The sequence below is a fragment of the Anolis sagrei genome, chromosome Y (assembly GCF_037176765.1).
Source record: "Anolis sagrei isolate rAnoSag1 chromosome Y, rAnoSag1.mat, whole genome shotgun sequence".
Taxonomy (NCBI): domain Eukaryota; kingdom Metazoa; phylum Chordata; class Lepidosauria; order Squamata; family Dactyloidae; genus Anolis; species Anolis sagrei.
The window spans coordinates 65,540,224-65,556,836 of NC_090035.1; the positions used below are offsets into that span (position 1 = coordinate 65,540,224).

General features: G+C 44.7%; 1 protein-coding gene and 1 long non-coding RNA gene across 2 annotated transcripts; one reads left to right on the top strand and one right to left on the bottom strand.

Annotated features, from left to right (window-relative positions):
- Positions 1-5,447: 5,447 nt before the first annotated feature.
- Positions 5,448-7,082, top strand: LOC137095712 (uncharacterized). Its single transcript, XR_010908886.1, has 3 exons — positions 5,448-5,510; positions 6,030-6,244; positions 6,639-7,082. It is a non-coding gene; the product is annotated as an uncharacterized lncRNA (long non-coding RNA).
- Positions 7,083-7,243: 161 nt separating this feature from the next.
- On the bottom strand, positions 7,244-10,309 carry LOC137095656 (uncharacterized). Its single transcript, XM_067462419.1, has 5 exons — positions 10,244-10,309; positions 9,293-9,328; positions 9,160-9,195; positions 7,399-8,250; positions 7,244-7,285 (listed from the first exon to the last, which is right to left on the bottom strand). The coding sequence occupies exons 1-5, from the start codon at positions 10,307-10,309 to the stop codon at positions 7,244-7,246; spliced, it is 1,032 nt and encodes a 343-aa protein (XP_067318520.1).
- Between the last annotated feature and the right edge of the window lie 6,304 nt (positions 10,310-16,613).

Below are 16,613 nucleotides of genomic sequence, written 5' to 3' on the forward strand. Positions count from 1 at the left end.
ACCACCACAGCCCCTATATAATTAGTACTCTTTTTAAAAGAAGCAAACTTTAAGCAATACAGTGTTCCCTTGCTACTTTGTGGTTTGCTTTTCACAGACTCACTGTTTTGCGGTTTTTCAATAAATATGACTTTAAAATATTTATTGAAAATATTTTAAATATTCTTCTCCTCAGCTTCCTTTCCTTCTCCCCCTCAACGTCCACACACCCTCTCAGCCCTGAGCCCTGTGTCTCACCCATTACCTGTGAGGACCCCAATACGTATTTGGTGGTTGAGGTTGGTTAAAATCATTGCCTCTGATGCCATGTTTCCCAGCACATCCACCGCACTGACAAGGACGCGGGGGGGAGCTGTGAGGGGGATGAGGAGGAAGAAGAGGAGGAGGAGGAGAGGAAGGTGAAGAAGGCACATGCGAACTGGGAAGAAGAAGGGGGATGAGGAGGAGGAGGAGGAGGAGGAGGGGATGGGGATCCAGGTGCACGAGGAGGAGCCAGTGGGATGTGTGGTGTGCAAGGGGAAAGGGGAAGAAGGGATGGGGAAAGAGGAGAGGAAAGAGAAGGCAAAGGGATTGAGTGAGAGAGAGAAGGGGGAGGGGGAGAGAGGAGTGGACAGTCTAAAAGTTGCTGCTCAACTAAAGTGACTGACGGATTTTGTTTATAAGGTAAAGGAAAAGGGTTATGTAGTGTATAAGTGTGTGGGGAGGGTTTATAAAGACTTAAAATGGTGCATAACTACTAAAATAATGTATAAATATTAAAATAAATATGGCATCCCTACTTTGCAGATATTCACTTATCGCGGGTGGTCCTGGAACATAACACCCGCGATAAGTGAGGGAACACTGTACTCAGAAAGAGAGGAGGGACTGCATTATCATACTTTTCTTTTGTATCAATTTGTGGAAAGGAGAGCCAGCATGGTGTCATATGTTCTTCAGTTGATGGTGCTTGGTGATGGAAGGGTTAATGTAAAGGGTTTAGTAATCTGTAAGTAAGAGTTCATGGGTGAAAACAATTAAGGGTGGAAGTATGCAAGAGATGGGTTGCAGCTGGGTGTTTCTGGATATAAGGAGCTAGCCTTGGCACTGATCTTTGGGAAAAAAAGTATTTGTTGCATTTTGGTGGTTGCTGCTGGTTCCCCCCCCCAGGTCTGTTGGGTTTTCGGTATCCTGACCTGTCTCCTGTAATCCTGGAACCTTGAACCTTTGGACCTGCTTTCGACTATGTTATAGACTCTTGATCCCTGGACTCTGTTATTGAACTCTCAGTGTTTGACCACTGGACTGGACCCTTTTGACTACGAAGTTATTTTTGCTATCCATTTTTGTTTATTCTGTAGCTGAGTGCTATCTTTGTGTTTTATATTTTGGTCTGTTAAAACAGCCAGCAAGTAAGTGCTGTTTTAATTAAACTGTGTGATAAAACTGGGAGTTTTGATTCATCTCTACCTAAATAAGGTAGAGCCCTGGCAAAGTGACACATGGGTACAGTGATCTATGTATTGGAACCTAAGGTTTCCAAGCTTGAGTTCTTTCACTGGTAAATTGCCATGTACATTGAAATAAACAAATTAATAGTAGAAATAGAAGGATATGCCATACTCACTTCTGCAGGTACCATCATGTAAGTAATAATCTGAAATTGGAACCAAGACATTGATATTATTTTCTTAAAACAGAAAATATTTCCTTGACAGCCAGTAATATTGCAGAAATGAAGATAATACAGTTGTTCCTCCATATTTGTGGGGTTGACATCTGGGGATTTGTTCATGGGAGGAAGATTAGGTGTAGAAGATTGTGTACAAGGAGGCTCAGGCAGGAATGTGGGGTGAGGGGGATACACCAGTGAAATGTCTTCTTGCAACCGTAGTGAGAGAGAAAAATAGAGAAAAGCAATCTCACTGGGAGAGAAAGCTTGGAGGGTGGAGTGGTTTTCTGTCCTGAAGACACCATTCTTTGTCTTTGCTCGAGGCTTTGCTCCACCTTATGGCTATTTTATTCCTGCCGCTGCCATCTCCTGTATGCCAACCAACATTTTGAATGTGTATCTCTATTTAAGAATTGGAGCATGAGAGCGAATTAGCTGTTCAAACCATGCAGGGTTCTGGGTCTACTTCCCTTCCTGAGATGAAGCCTTCAAAGGACCCATACATCATGGTATGGACTTCAGAAGCGAAGGTTTACTCACCTGTTCTGTAAATTGTCATTACAGGCTATGCTGTATCTTAAGGTGCATCTACACTGTGGAATTAATAAAGTTTGATGCCACTTTAACTGCCATGTCTCAATGGTTTGGAATCATGGGAACTGAGATTTGGTGAGGCACCAGGATTCTTTGGCACCTTGTCAAATATAGTTCTGGAGCTCCCGGTGGTGAAATGGGTTAAACCCCTGTGCCAGCAGGACTAAAGACCCATAGTTGGAGGCTTGAAGCCAGGAAGAGCGAAGATGAGCTCCCTGTGTCAGCTCCAGCACTCCATGTGGAGACATGAGAGAAGCCTCCCTTAAGGATGGTAAAACATTAAAACATCCAGGCGTCCCCTGGGCAACGTCCTTGCAGATGGCCAATTCGCTCACACCAGAAGCAACTTGCAATTTCTCACATTGCTCCTGACATTAAAAAAAAACTATAGCTCCTATGGTTCCATAGCATTGACCCATGGTACTTAAAATGGGTGTCAAATGCATTAATTCTATGGTGTAGATGTGCCCTTAGATATCCTAAACAAAAAGAAATAGGATTTGGAAAGAAAAGGAGAAATAGTGAAATGGCAGTACACAGAAAGAATCAATTTTGGACTTGCAGAATGAGTCACCTGTCCCTTAAATCTTGTCTACTATTAAAAATGAAATAAAGGCAATCTAACAACAGACAGGAATCAAAAAGCAGTATAGATACTCACATTAATAGTCCTACACTCAGTGCCAGGAACCTATATAGAAAAGCAAAATGTTACTCTTTCATGTTTTGTTTTGTTTTGTTTTGGACGGGGGGGGGGGGGTTATTGCTAAGAAATATGGGTTGCTTACCTGTAAACGTATTTCTTCCAGTGATAGTCTGTGAAATCCGCACTAATGGGGTTTCTGTGCGCATGCGCAGAGATTTCGGAACATTCTAGATTGAAAGATTTTAGGCGGGAGTCTCGCCCACCCTCCCAATGGTATAAGAGGCAGTAGGCGGAGTTCCGCTTCAGTTCCTTGCCGCCAGACAGCAGCCAGGAAAAGAGGCATGACATAAGAGGGGAGGACGGGCGGGACGTGCGGATTTCACAGACTATCACTGGAAGAAATACGTTTACAGGTAAGCAACCCATATTTCTTCCTCGTGTAGTCTGTGAAATGCGCACTAATGGGTGACTGTAAAGCTAACAACCTGGAGGTGGGTCATGCCACACAGGAGAAAAGAACTGCTCTGCCGAAGGCTGCATCCCTCTTGGCGAGGATGTCGAGCTTGTAATGAGAGGCAAAGGTAGAAGGTGTCGTCCAGGTTGCTGCTCTGCAGATGTCGTGGACAGGAACACCGTGGAGAAAGGCTTGAGATGTTGAAAGTGACCTCGTAGAGTGGGCATGGATAGTTGAAGGAGGCTCTTTGTGCGCCAAAGCATAAGCTAAGCGAATTGTGGATACTATCCATGATGATAGTCTTTGAGATGTTACTGGCTCTCCCAAGGCATCTTTCCGGTATTTTAGGAAAAGTCTAGGAGATTTCCTATAGGAGGCTGTCCTGGATATATAGAAGGAGAGGGCTCTTTTGACGTCGAACGCGTGGAGTGCAACTTCCAAGGGAGAGGAAGGGTTAGGAAAGAAAGCAGGGAGAGTGATGTCTTGGGACATGTGAAACTTGGAGACAACTTTGGGAAGGAAGGTAATGTCAGTCCGAAGGACTACTTTATCCTCATGAAACCTAATAAAGGGAGGATCTGAGCGAAGAGCAGCGAGCTCACTGGCCCTCCTTGCCGAGGTAATGGCCACTAGGAACGCCGTCTTCCAGGAAAGATGGGAGATGTCGCAGGAGGCCATGGGCTCAAAGGGAGGTTTGGAGAGTTGAGACAAGACAAGCTCAAGGCTCCAAGCCGGGGGTGGAGGGGAAACTGGGGGGTGAACATTTTTATAACCTTTAACAAACAACTGTATCAACGGATCTTGAAACAGGGACGGTAGTCCTGATTTCCTCCGAAACCAGGAGAGTGCTGCGAGATAGCACTTAATTGAGGAGAGGGAAAAACCCCGTGAGGATAGATGAACTAGGAAATCTAATACGATATGTACTGGGGCTGAGTCAGGCTCAAAGCCCAAGGGGTGAGTGAAAGACTTGAATTTCGACCATTTATAGGTGTAAGCTCTTTTGGTGGAAGTCTTCTGGGCTGCCTGGATAATAAGTCGTGCAGCCTCAGAGAGATGGGTCATGGTGTGATCCTCCACGCCGTGAGGCGTAGAGTTGGCAGATCTGGGTGGCAGATCAGTCCGTTTTGTATGGTGAGAAGATCCGGGCTGGATCGTAGGCGAAGGAACGTTCTTCGTGATGCGTGAAGGAGAGGGGCAAACCATGGTTGTCTGGGCCACCATGGGGTTATCAGGATGCAATTGGCCCTGTCTGTGATGACCTTCGCCACTACTCTGGAGAGCAGAGGAAGGGGAGGAAAGATGTAGAGGAACCCCTGAGACCACTGAAAGAGAAAAGCGTCTCCTAAGCAACCTGGGAATACGTGAGGGCGGAGCCTCGCGCAAAAGAGTGTGCACTGTGTGTTGTCTGGGGAGGCAAACATATCTACTTGTGGGTGGCCCCAGTGACGGGTCAAGAAGTTGAACTCTCTGGGGTGCAGGTGGCACTCGTGGGTCGTGGTCGGAGTCCTGCTGAGGGAGTCCGCCAGGATATTGTCTTTCCCCGGAAGGTGGATTGCAATGAGGAATATGTTCCTCCGAATGCACCACTCCCAGATCTCTGATGATATGGAGAGGAGTGTTGGGGAGTGGGTTCCCCCTTGTTTGTTGAGGTAAAATTTTACTGATGTGTTGTCTGTGACTACCTGGATGGTGCGGTTGGAGACTTGGTGAGCAAAAGCCCGGAGGGCTTTTCCCACTGCTAGTAGCTCCAGTGCGTTGATGTGGAGTTTCTGTTCTGAGGGAGACCAGCGGCCGCTGATCGTCAAGTCCCGAAGGTGTGCTCCCCAGCCGAGGGAAGAGGCGTCTGTTGTGAGTGACAGAGACGGGCGTGGGGGTGTGAATGGGAGACCTGAGCACACATTGGATTCCTTTGTCCACCACAGGAGGGAGCTCAGGACGTGAGCGGGAGGTTGAAGAATCATGGATTGTGAGTCGAGAGTGGGATCGAATACGCCCAGGAACCAGGACTGGAGTGGGCGGAGGCGAAGCCGGGCGAAGGGAGTCACACTTGTAGTGGACGCCATATGGCCAAGGATAGATTGGATGGCCCATGCAGAGGACCGGCCTGAAGAAAGCAGGCTGTTGATGGCTTGGCAGAGATTGGAGAAGCGGTCTTCTGGCAGGTAAGCCCGTTGGGATGTGGAGTCTATCAGGGCACCAATGAAATGGATGTGCTGGGTAGGTATGAGGTGGGATTTGTCGAAATTTACGACAAGTCCAAGTTCCTGTAAGAGAGACAAGGTGAAGGAGATGTCAGAGAGGAGCTGAGAACGAGATTTCGCTGAAAAAAGCCAATCATCTATGTATGGAAAAACTGTTACGCCGTTCTGGCGTAGGTGAGCAGCTACTACTGACATGCATTTAGTGAAGACCCTTGGGGCAGAGGAAAGACCAAAGGGTAATACGGAAAAAGAAAATATGTGGTTGTCCAGTGCAAAGGAGAGATATTTGCGATGGTCGTGTCTGATTGAGATGTGGAAGTATGCGTCAGTGAGGTCAACCTTGGCGAGCCATGCTCCCTTCGTGATGAAAGGAAGGATGTTGAGTAGTGTAACCATGCGAAATTTGCGAGGTGAGATAAATTTGTTAATGCCTCGGAGGTCTAAGATGGGGCGTTGACCTCCGTCCCTTTTGTCTACTAGGAAGTAGCGGGAAAAAAAGCAAGTGTGAGCCAGGTCGGGATGTACAGGGGAAATCGCCCCTTTGTGTAGAAGAGAGGATATCTCGTCCCAAAGCATGGGAGAGGATTGAGTTGGTAAAACTTTCCCCAGTGGAGGGAGAGAGTGGAATTCAATGGCGTAACCTTCATCTACTATGCGGAGGACCCAGGTGTCATTGGTTATGGACTGCCAAGCAGGTAAGTATGGATGGAGTCTGTTGAGGTACAGTGGTGAGGTGGATGTGGTGTGTGTGGAGGGTGGGGAAGGGTCAGGTAGATGCAGTGGTGGGGATGGAGGGGGGCTAAAAACGCCGCTTTTTGTTATCTGGTGGTTTAGTGCCCCGATACTGACCCTTAAAGGGAACAGGTGGCTTCCCGGTGGTGGCAGGAGATGAGTGAGGACGTTGTTTTCCTCTGTAAGAGTGAGGGTTGTAACGTCCTCTTTGATAGGTGGGGTAATGATAATAATTGCCCCATCTCTGCCTCTGTTGATAAGGTTGTTGGTCATATTTAGTGACCGTTTGTTTCATCTCATGGGAATGTTTTAACTGGGAATCTGTTTCTGGATTAAACAATCCTGTTTGATCCATAGGGAGATCTTCGATCAGCGTGCGAGCTGAGGGAGAAAGAGTGGATGCCCTGAGCCAGGCGTGACGTCTCAAGGCCACTGCTCCAGCAATGAGTTTGCCAGATGTGTCAGCTGTGTTTTTCGCTAAGTCCTTCTGGAGCTTAGAGAGAAGAAGTGCTTCTTGAGCAAAGGCTTTTGCCATAGGTTGATCAGCCATTGGTAGGAGATCAAGGTAAGGCAAGATTTTATTCCAGAGGTGTGTCTGGTACACACTCATGTAGACGCCATAATGTGCCATTCTGGCAAAAAGGCAGGCAGAGGAATAAAACTTTTTTGCCATAGCATCCAGTTTCTTCCCTTCTTTGTCTGAGGGGGAAGCCTGATTCCTCTGAACTGGTTTGGGTTGGGCGTCTGTAACAACTGAATTGGCTCTGGGCAGTTTGGCAAGCCATGAAGCTGCCGTGAGGTCAATGCGGTAAAGATTCTCAGCCCGCTTAGGTGTGGCTGGAACCAGGGCTGGAGAAACACCTTCCGTTTTGAGAACCTCTAAAAGGTAAGGTAAAGTGGGCAATATAGTGGACATGGGCCGTTGTTGTTCAGATGAAGTAAAACAAGGGTCATCCACAGCCTTAGTAGGTTGGGGGACGGCCAGATTGAGTGATCTGGAGAGTCTGATTAATAAAGCAGAAAAGTTTTTAAACTCTTCTGCTTGTAAAGGGTCTGGATCCGGTTCAGTTTGGAGAACAGCAGTGGGAGGAGAATCATTGGAGGATTCAGCATCCACCATGTCTGGGTCGGGTTGGAGGTCCTGTTGAGGAGTAGCAGGATCCGGGGGTGGCGCTCCCTGGTGCTGAAGGACAGGAGGTTCAGGAGGGGGCCTGGAGATAGTGGCGGAAGGAGGAGGGTAGGAATGAGGATAAGGATGAGGGGGAGGGGTATGGTCCCTCGAGTATTCCCCTTGATAGTAAGGGTAGTAGAAGGGAGGAGGGGGATAGAGGGGAAAGGGATATTCGTACGGGGAAGGGAAGCGCTGATCGCGATCGCGTGGGTCGCGTCCGCGCGAGCGCTTGGGGGGAGGAGTGTGGGATCGGGACCGAGAATGAGAGGAGGAGGAGGATCGGGACCGGCGCCTGGAGCGGCTCGGCCGAGAACGGCCACGCTCAGCCTGAGAGATGGGAGGGGCCGGTACCGGGGAGGGAGGGTGTTCTCTGGGAGGCTGGGCAGGCTGGAGGGAGGGAGAGGGAGGCAGGTTAGGCTCGGTTTGGGAGTCCAGGAGCTCTATCGGGAGAAGCTCCGGGGGCTCCTGAAGCTCTAAAAGTTGAGCGGTTTGCTCCGTCGGCGAGAGCTCAAGCAGCTGGGCCGGCGGCGCCAGCGTGGGAGGACTCAGGGGCTGCAAGCCAGAGAGTTGCCTTCCCTTTTTCTTATTTTGCTTTTCTTTAGATTTGCTCTTATGAGCAACCTGTTTGGAGGCCCTGGACCTTTTCGGCGGCGGCTCGTCCCCAGGGGGAGGAGTCCCGGCCGCAAGGTTTTCTTCCAGCTGAGTGGAGGAGCCCGGCCGTTCCCCAGAGAGGGGGGAGGGAGAGGGCTGCTGAGAGAGACTTTGCGCGGCTTGGCGAGTCTCTTCAGGGGCCAGTGCCTGCTCATATAAAAGAGCTTTAAGACGGGAGTCTCTGCTCTTTTGAGCCCGAGATGTAAACGCTCTGCAGATCTCACATGCAGAGCGATTATGGGCTTCCCCAAGGCACAAAAGACACTTATTGTGTCTATCGGCTTCTGGGAGATTAACTCCACAAGCCGAGCACTTTTTAAAAGATAAAGCCGACATAGCTAGCCTGTCCGTGATCAGTCCGAAGTCGAGGGTAGGAGAATGGAGGATCGTCGAGAGAAGTCCGAGTCAATAACAGGTAAGTAAAACAGAGAGAGAAAGTCCGAAGTGCTTCTGCTGTCGCGCGGAAAGAAGAACTGAAGCGGAACTCCGCCTACTGCCTCTTATACCATTGGGAGGGTGGGCGAGACTCCCGCCTAAAATCTTTCAATCTAGAATGTTCCGAAATCTCTGCGCATGCGCACAGAAACCCCATTAGTGCGCATTTCACAGACTACACGAGGAAGAATTAAGGGTACTGTTCCATTATTCGGGCAGAGGCCAAAAGGATAGTCCATTTTACGGAGGGGATGGAAGTTTGAAGGAGGAAAACATTTCCTCCTATTTTCCTGTTATTCCCCCCATCCATGTCACCGTCGTGGAAAGCCTCATTTATGTTTTGCCTGTTGGGAACCGCCTCGGGGAGACAGAGCGGTATACAAATAAAGTTTTATTATATTATAATTATTATTATTATTACTGAATGTAGTAACAAAATGGCTCAGGATAAGGTGATACTACTGTCCTTTTCCTGACATGAACTGCAACAATGTCCTATTGAAAAGTACAAATTGTGGTGGAGCATTGCTACTTTGTGTCCACTTGTGGGTTTCCCTATTGGATTATATACTCCATGGGGAGGAACCATGTTTACACATAAATCTAATATGAAATACTTACTTTTCTTTCAGCAAGTCCAGCACTATCACCATTAATCTACAAAAGAACAGAGCGTCAAGCATTTTCAGACCATTCTAAAATAGTATGGAACTGGCCCTGCTCTTCCAGTGCATAGAAAAAATGTAGTTCTTACCCATTGTTCCCAGTCATGCAAACCAACAGTAGGAGCCTGCATTTAAGAGAAGAGAAGAGAGAGAGAGAGAGAGATGGATTAATTCATATGTTGAATACTATTTCAATTTGGAGTGTGCCTACATTGTAGAAGTAGTGTAGTAGAAATAGTGTGGGGCTGGGCTTTAGTATAGCTTAGTTAGTCACCAGCAGCAATAAATCTTACTCAATGAAAGGTTGGCAGTTCGAAGCCCGGGTTAGGGTGAGCACCTGATCTTCAGCCCAGCTTACTGTCCATCTAAGCAGTTCAAAAACAGCTGTGAGCTGCGAGTAGAGAAATTATGCACCGCTTAAGAGGGGAGGTATTTTACGGCACCATAAAATAAATACCAGAAAATGCTTGCAATCAAAGGAAAGAGGAAGTCTGTCATCAAAACTCTTTGCCATAGAGTATGGAGTGACAGCACTCCCTTTGGCCGGAATTGAGCACAACCTCCAGGACGCTGAAGTTGGGGAAAATGCCAACATAATACCTCTGTCTGTTATCTGTCCTGTCTGTTTAACAGCATTGAATGTTTGCCATGTAATGCGTTCTGTGATCCACCCTGAGTCCCCTTTGGGGTGACAAAGGCAGAATATAAATGCTGAAAATAAATAAATAGTTTGACACCACTTTAACTGCCACAATTCAATGCCATTGAATCACGGACACTGTAGCTTCACAAGGTCTTTAGCCTTCTCTCTCCAAAAAGTGCTAGTGCCTCAGTAAACTATAACTCCCAGGATTCCATAGCACTGAGGCATGGCAATTAAAGTGCTGTCAAACTGCATTGATTCTACAGTGTAGATGTACTTTCGCTCACTTGCATCCCCTGCTTCCACTGTTCATTGCATGGGTTCTTGCTAAATGTTCTGGAAAGATAAAACAGTTCTGTTTTCAAAGCAAACCGAAAAATAATAAAACTGCTCTTACCGATCCGCTTTCCTTTGGGCCAAAGAATGAGATGAGAAGCAGAGTGGAGACAACCTGGAGAATCATCTTGACTTTTCCTTCATGCAATTCAAGGCACGAGTGTGAAGCCTGAAAACCCTCTGCTTCAGTATTTATGGTGTGCCCTTATCCAGAAATCTGAGGCCAGGTGGACCAATTGCCCAGAGGATCAGTCATTTGTGCCAATGAGGTCAGCTTTATCGTCACTGTCATTGTGTCAAAAAGCAATGGTTGGTTCTGACAGAAGGACCAACTTGGTGCTGAAGGAACAAAGTGAATTATTCTGTATCAATTAGGTTCTCAAGTGATTCAACCTGATTTTTAACAGATATGTGCTCTGAAGAAAGTGATGGAGCACATGGGTGATTAAGATAGTTAACACTTTGTTTTTCTACTATAATAAATCTCTCAAACTGAGCCTTGAAAATACTGGAGGCCATATCTCTTGTTTTGCTACGGCAGTGAGGAAATGAGGTCTGCTCTGCTGGCAATCGGGGCATTGCAGGATAATGTTTCCAATAGAGTTGGACAGGTTCATTTGGAAAAGCTTGAAAATCGGGGGAAAAACTTACACAATTGGACTTCTGGTGCAGTTTTTAACCATACAGAAAAGGGGATGGGATCCAAATTTGAACCACTTACTTTTTTCGGAAATATTATATAATGTTCGGATGTCTTCCAAGGTTATTTTAATTTTCACAACCATTAAGCAACTTTGATAAAGCCTAAAAACTTTTAAAATCTCATGTTTTCCACCGGCAATGCAAGGAGGGATGAGGGAGGCATGGCTAATCACAGCCATCTTTAACTGTAGTTTGTGAAGGCCAGGCCCCTAATGGTAGAGATTGCAAAAGGCCCTGCTGTTAAACTACATTTCCCACAATGCACAGCTGCTCATTAGCCAAAATAGTGGAAGGACCAAAAATAACTGTCTGTAGCAGTCTCCATTTAAATAGAAAATAAACTGATTGACTCTTCAAAGGTGTCTAAAGAAGGCAGCAAAACAATAAGCAACTTTTGCAAAGCCAAGAGAGCATAAATTGCTTTAAAAAACAATCATTTTACTTTTACATGATTGCCATGAACAAGACACTGGGGCAGCCCGCCACAACCAGCCCTTTACGTCAGTAAGTAATGATAAAATAAAATGATTGATTGCATCTGCAAAAAGGAATAAATGGATGGATGTGTCTTGAGGGTCCCCTCCAACTCTGTAGAGGAAGCTAATGGATGTCAGGAGAGTTTGGATGGTGCCTTTCTGCCCAGAAGAAGGGGGTCAATCTAGATGTCCCTTGATGGGGTTTGTATTATGATTTCTGTTCTCCACCAATTTAACACAGTTTGTGCCACACAAACAAAGTTTCTGGAGTAGAACAACTACTTTCAAAGTAAAGACCACCCAATGAAACAGGAAACAACCCATTCAAACCTGGAACTGATTTTTATAAAAACTTTGAAAATTTACCAAAACTCCATGGAGAAGTCAAAGGTTATAAAATTTTGTGAGCTAACAGTGGTCCATGTGTTCTACCACTGTGGCAAGGACTGGTCTAAAAATGAGGGAGGGAGAAGTTTCCCCAGTGTCAATGCTGTTTTTTTTCCTACTGCGCATGCGTGTCCGCATTCATTAATCGATTCAGAAGTTTCAGAAAGTTTTGAATTTTTTTAAAAAAAATCGGAAGTGACTTTAGAATTGAACCACCAGCACCCCCTTCATCCGAAATGAGTTTTGAACCATTTTTAATCAACCAAGCTTAATTTCCAACTATTTCATACCAAAAAGCAAGTCTACAACCATCAGAATGAGAATCACTTACAATTCTTCCTCATTGCACCATTCTGAAAATAAATTACTTGTTTTGCTGAATGAAAGTGTGAACCTCTGTCCGATGTTCTCCAATAGCACGTCAGTGTTGAAGATATAGGATGCCATTTTGAAGATGTCTTCAGCTCTGGATCTAACATTAGCAAGAAATAAAACACTGCCAAAATGTTTCTTTTATTAAATAAAATATCCATAGATATGCTAGAAGACCAAACCACAGTTGCATTTCCTTCATATTTGGGTATCCATACTCAATTTTGTAGCCACATTAATAATTTTGATCTACTCAGATCCATTAGGAGCACCTCAAGTGGCCATAAAAGTCAACACCAAACCCGTTCCCAGCTGATCTTTCAATAGGTAGCTTGTAACTATCTGAAAATATATTAAAATGATGTCAAAGGAACCACACAATTAGTATAAAGAGATGACTTCTTGGTATAGATGAAGAAATAGTTCCTGAAAGATCATTAGAGGCACTAACCAACAATTTAGTTGAATTGTTATCCCTCTAAAATAGATGGAAATCAGACAGCTCTCCAAATGTTGCTGAGCAGCAAGTTCCATCAACCTTAGTTAGCATGGCCAGTAGTGAAAGATGCTAGAAGATGTAGCCGAACAACATCTGGAGGGTTTCATGACTATCACCTCTGCTCTAAGATACAGAAATACAAAATATAAATATAAATGATTCTTTAATACCAGTAAACAAAATGGTACATTGAAGGCACTAATGGATATCTATTACACATGTGCATTTAGGAAAAACCTTGTCCCATTTTGTGTCCCAGCTTTTGTTGGAGGCCCCATTTGTTTTTGTAAGCCTTGAGAAACTGGGAGGGTTGTTTTCAGTTCTGTCATTTTGGGGCCCAAAAACTGAACCATTATGGTGGGGGGGGGGGGCTTCCCATCCACTGGCTCCCCTTCCCAGCATGCATTCTTCTTACTTGGAACCTTCTGTTTCTACTATAGAGTAAGAGGTGTTTGGCTGTAGGCACTGACAGGCTTGGATGCTTTCCAGACTTGCCTGCATGCCCTGCCACACATGCACTCTCCTTGGAAAGTGTGTGGCAGGGTGTGCAGGCAGGCCCGGAACTCATGTGAGCCTGCCAGTACCTGCAACCAAACGTATCTTACTCTAGAGTAAGAGGCTCTCAGCTGCAGGCATACTTTGGGCCTGCCTGCACGCCCCACCACACACACCCTGCCACACTCTCCGAGAGTGCATGTGTGGTGGGGTGTGCAGGCAGGCCCAGAGCACGCCTGAAGCCAAGCTCCGGGCATGCCTACTTGCACACCCCGCCACATACACACTCTCTTTCCACGGCAAGGAGGCAAGTTCAGATACACATGAAAACAGTGTCAAGCAGATTTTCGTGTGGAAAGGGGGCTTCCTGTTTCATGCTTCCAAATAAAAGGAAGACATGAAAAAAACAGTAGAAATTGTAGGAAAGAACTTTGCACACTTCTAATAGCTATGCATCATCCAAAAATGGGCAGCTGCATGGCAAGAACTTGCTGGTTAGTTCCAACAAGTAGACCATAGACTGGTTGAATTATTCAATACATAGGTTAATGCAATTTACCCCCTGTTTTGTCCTAGTTTGGACTAGCAATAGGATTGGAATTTCTGTGTAATGTGGAACTCTCCTTTCACCACCATAAATTGAATGCACAATGACTAAAAAAGAAAGAAAGAAACCACACACATACACACACACACAACCAGATATGTAAACAAGCTTGCTTATGTTTATGAACCTGAAAGATTTCTGAATGCAGTCATTTTGCCCTTTTATATTTCTGCTTCACTTGTTCAGGAAAACTACACTTTATGGTCATTGTCAATTGGCAGCATATGTAGCATGTATTAGTTGCCAGTGAAAAAGAATGGCAAGAGAGTACATAGGCAAAAAATAACACTACCCACTGCCACCTGTGAAATGTTTCTGGCATTTTAAAGTCTTTGTGGTTAAGGCCATTGCTTTGAAAGGTTGTGCAAATCTAGAGATAAACCCTTTCATGAAGCCAGTGAGCACTAGTTATTCAAAGACCAGTTATTCAAGAATGATGTTGATTTCACACAATAACCAATTGATTCACAACAATCAAGAGCAATGAACAGCATTTTTATCCACGTAACAGTCTTCAGGGGGTGAAAGAATACCGGCGGAGGGTTATTGGTCTGGTTGATGTATTTGGATTCCCAAATGAGTGAATCAATTATAAACTGACCTCATTCTTGTATAATATCTACTATAAGGTTTCCACAAATCATTTACATCAACCAAGCTATATAGACAATAAGTGCATTTATTGTAGTTCCTCCTTCCCTTCTGAGAAACACCAATGAATGATAGAAAGCAGGTGACGTTCATATGCCAGGAATTGTGTGGAATATTGTAGGTAGAGATGATCCTAGGATAAGAGTGAGATCTTCTTCCTGAAATGTGGGCATCATTGTAAAGGTGCCAGGGCTTACCAAGTAAATGTGCTACATTTTTTTCTTATTTTATGTTTGCAGAGCTGATTGTGTACTTTCCCTGGTTGGAGCGGAGTTCTAGTATATTTGTATGTTGGTGTATACACAAGTGCACATAACTTTTAAGTCACTTTTCAACTTGTGACAGCCCCATAAATTTCAAAGGATTTTTGTATGGCAAGGAATATTCAGAGACCTTCCCCTGAAATGTAGCCTGCGGCATTTGACATTTCTTAGTGGTCTTCTGTTCAAATACCAACTAAGTCTGGCCCTGTTTAGCCTCCAAGATCACATAGGATCTGATGTCTTTAGGGTATTTAGGATCCCATTGCATCTGCGGGAGCTGCATTTTCTAAACAGCAGTATACAATTGTGAGTTATTCTTATTGCAGTGCAAAGTAAGAAGGTGGATTTGTCTTAAATGGGGAAATGAAAACCCTTGCACCCTTCTCTCGGTGGAAACTAAAACTGCTTGAACTGATAGTCGATATGGATCAAGACATCTCTCTACCATGTTAAGGTTCTTCGTTGGGAAAAGAATGAATATTGGAGAGGTGGTGCACAAAGCTCCATAGCAGCGTAGAAACCTTCCAGTGGAGACCACAGACTATGTGACAAGGTTTGAACACATAAGAGGGGAGAGATCATGGAGACATTTGAAGGAAACGTTGTTTTAAAACCTACTATGTTTGTTTCTCAATCTCGTTCAAGGCATTTTGTGTCTTGAGGTTAAACTGTTAAAGTATACTGCTCACTCACATTACCTTCAGAGAAAAAGAGCCAAATGGTTTGCCAGTGAAATTTTACTACAGCATGGGCTTTCAGATAGTATCCTCGGGTATAACTGAGACACAGGGATAGATTGGTGATGTAGAGCTAGCATTTTCAAGATAGTGGCCATTAAGCAATTGTGTTATAGACCAGTGGTATTTCATCTTGCTTTTTAGACAGCTTTCAATGTGCTCTGTTCACTCTATTAATTCGTAAGGAACAAGTGTGATTCTTACATATTATGGGTTTCTCTCCCTACATCTCTCCTGGCAACCTGGTACATTGCATGCGTTTTTGAAGGGGTGGAATACACAATTCCTTCCAGCTTCAATTTTGTTGCACTTCTCTGACTGCTATAAAGATTGTCATCTTGTCTTTAATTGATATCCGATTATATGACTTTGCAATGGGACCGAGACTCAAACAAACCATTGGCTTGTGAATTTTGAAGAGATATTGGGGGTGGATGTACAATTTATACCCTCATGTGTTGTTGTTGCTAGAGATTTAATTAGTGCACTTTTCTTGGACTAGAGCACAATATGCAGTGGGAAACGGATGAATTTCTATGCTTTTGTCAGTTCCACAAAGGGAAAAAAGTATTCCGTATATGCACAGGTCAAAAGCCAAGGAAGAATAGAATTCTGTGTACATATATGTATGGATGTGCTTGATCAAAGAAGCATGTCTATGCAAAGAGCCATTCATCCCTCCTCAAGCCTTTGGAAAATCCTGGCAAAAATGCCTACAAATGTCCTTGAGGAATGAATGATTCCCAGGGAAATTGAATTGTATGAGCTTGGCAGAACCTTGGTGAGGATGAATTTGGCAGTTTTGTGTAAACATTAGCAGAAATGTTTGTATAGTTTCTTGTTGTATGGAGTACATACATCACACATACTCTTCTGAACACAGGGTTGAATGTTTTCTTCTTCACTTCAGATCTCAGTTTGTGGAAGCACATTTAAAGAATCTTTGTTGTTGTTGTTGTTGTTCCTATTTTGAACTAATCCTAATGAATGCAACCTTAGTTGTACAACATTTTCATACTATATGGAATTCTGGAAATTGTGGCTTAGGCCAGGGAATTTAGAAATGCCGGCCAGAGTGCTTTAGTGTCTTGCCAAACTACACCCCTCAAGATTCCAGAGGTTTTTGTGAAGGCAATTAATGTGGAACCATATTGCTGTAATTCTGTAATGTGGAACCATATTGCTGTAATTCTGTAATGTGGAACCATATTGCTGTAATTCTGTAATGTGGAACCATATTGC

Coding starts and splice junctions, on each gene's coding strand:
- LOC137095656 (XM_067462419.1), bottom strand. CDS start 10,309: ATGATTCTCCAGGTTGTCTCCACTCTGCTTCTCATCTCATTCTTTGGC. Junction 9,329..10,243: donor GCCCAAAGGAAAGCGGATCG/GTAAGAGCAGTT, acceptor TCTTAAATGCAG/GCTCCTACTGTTGGTTTGCA. Junction 9,196..9,292: donor TGCATGACTGGGAACAATGG/GTAAGAACTACA, acceptor GTTCTTTTGTAG/ATTAATGGTGATAGTGCTGG.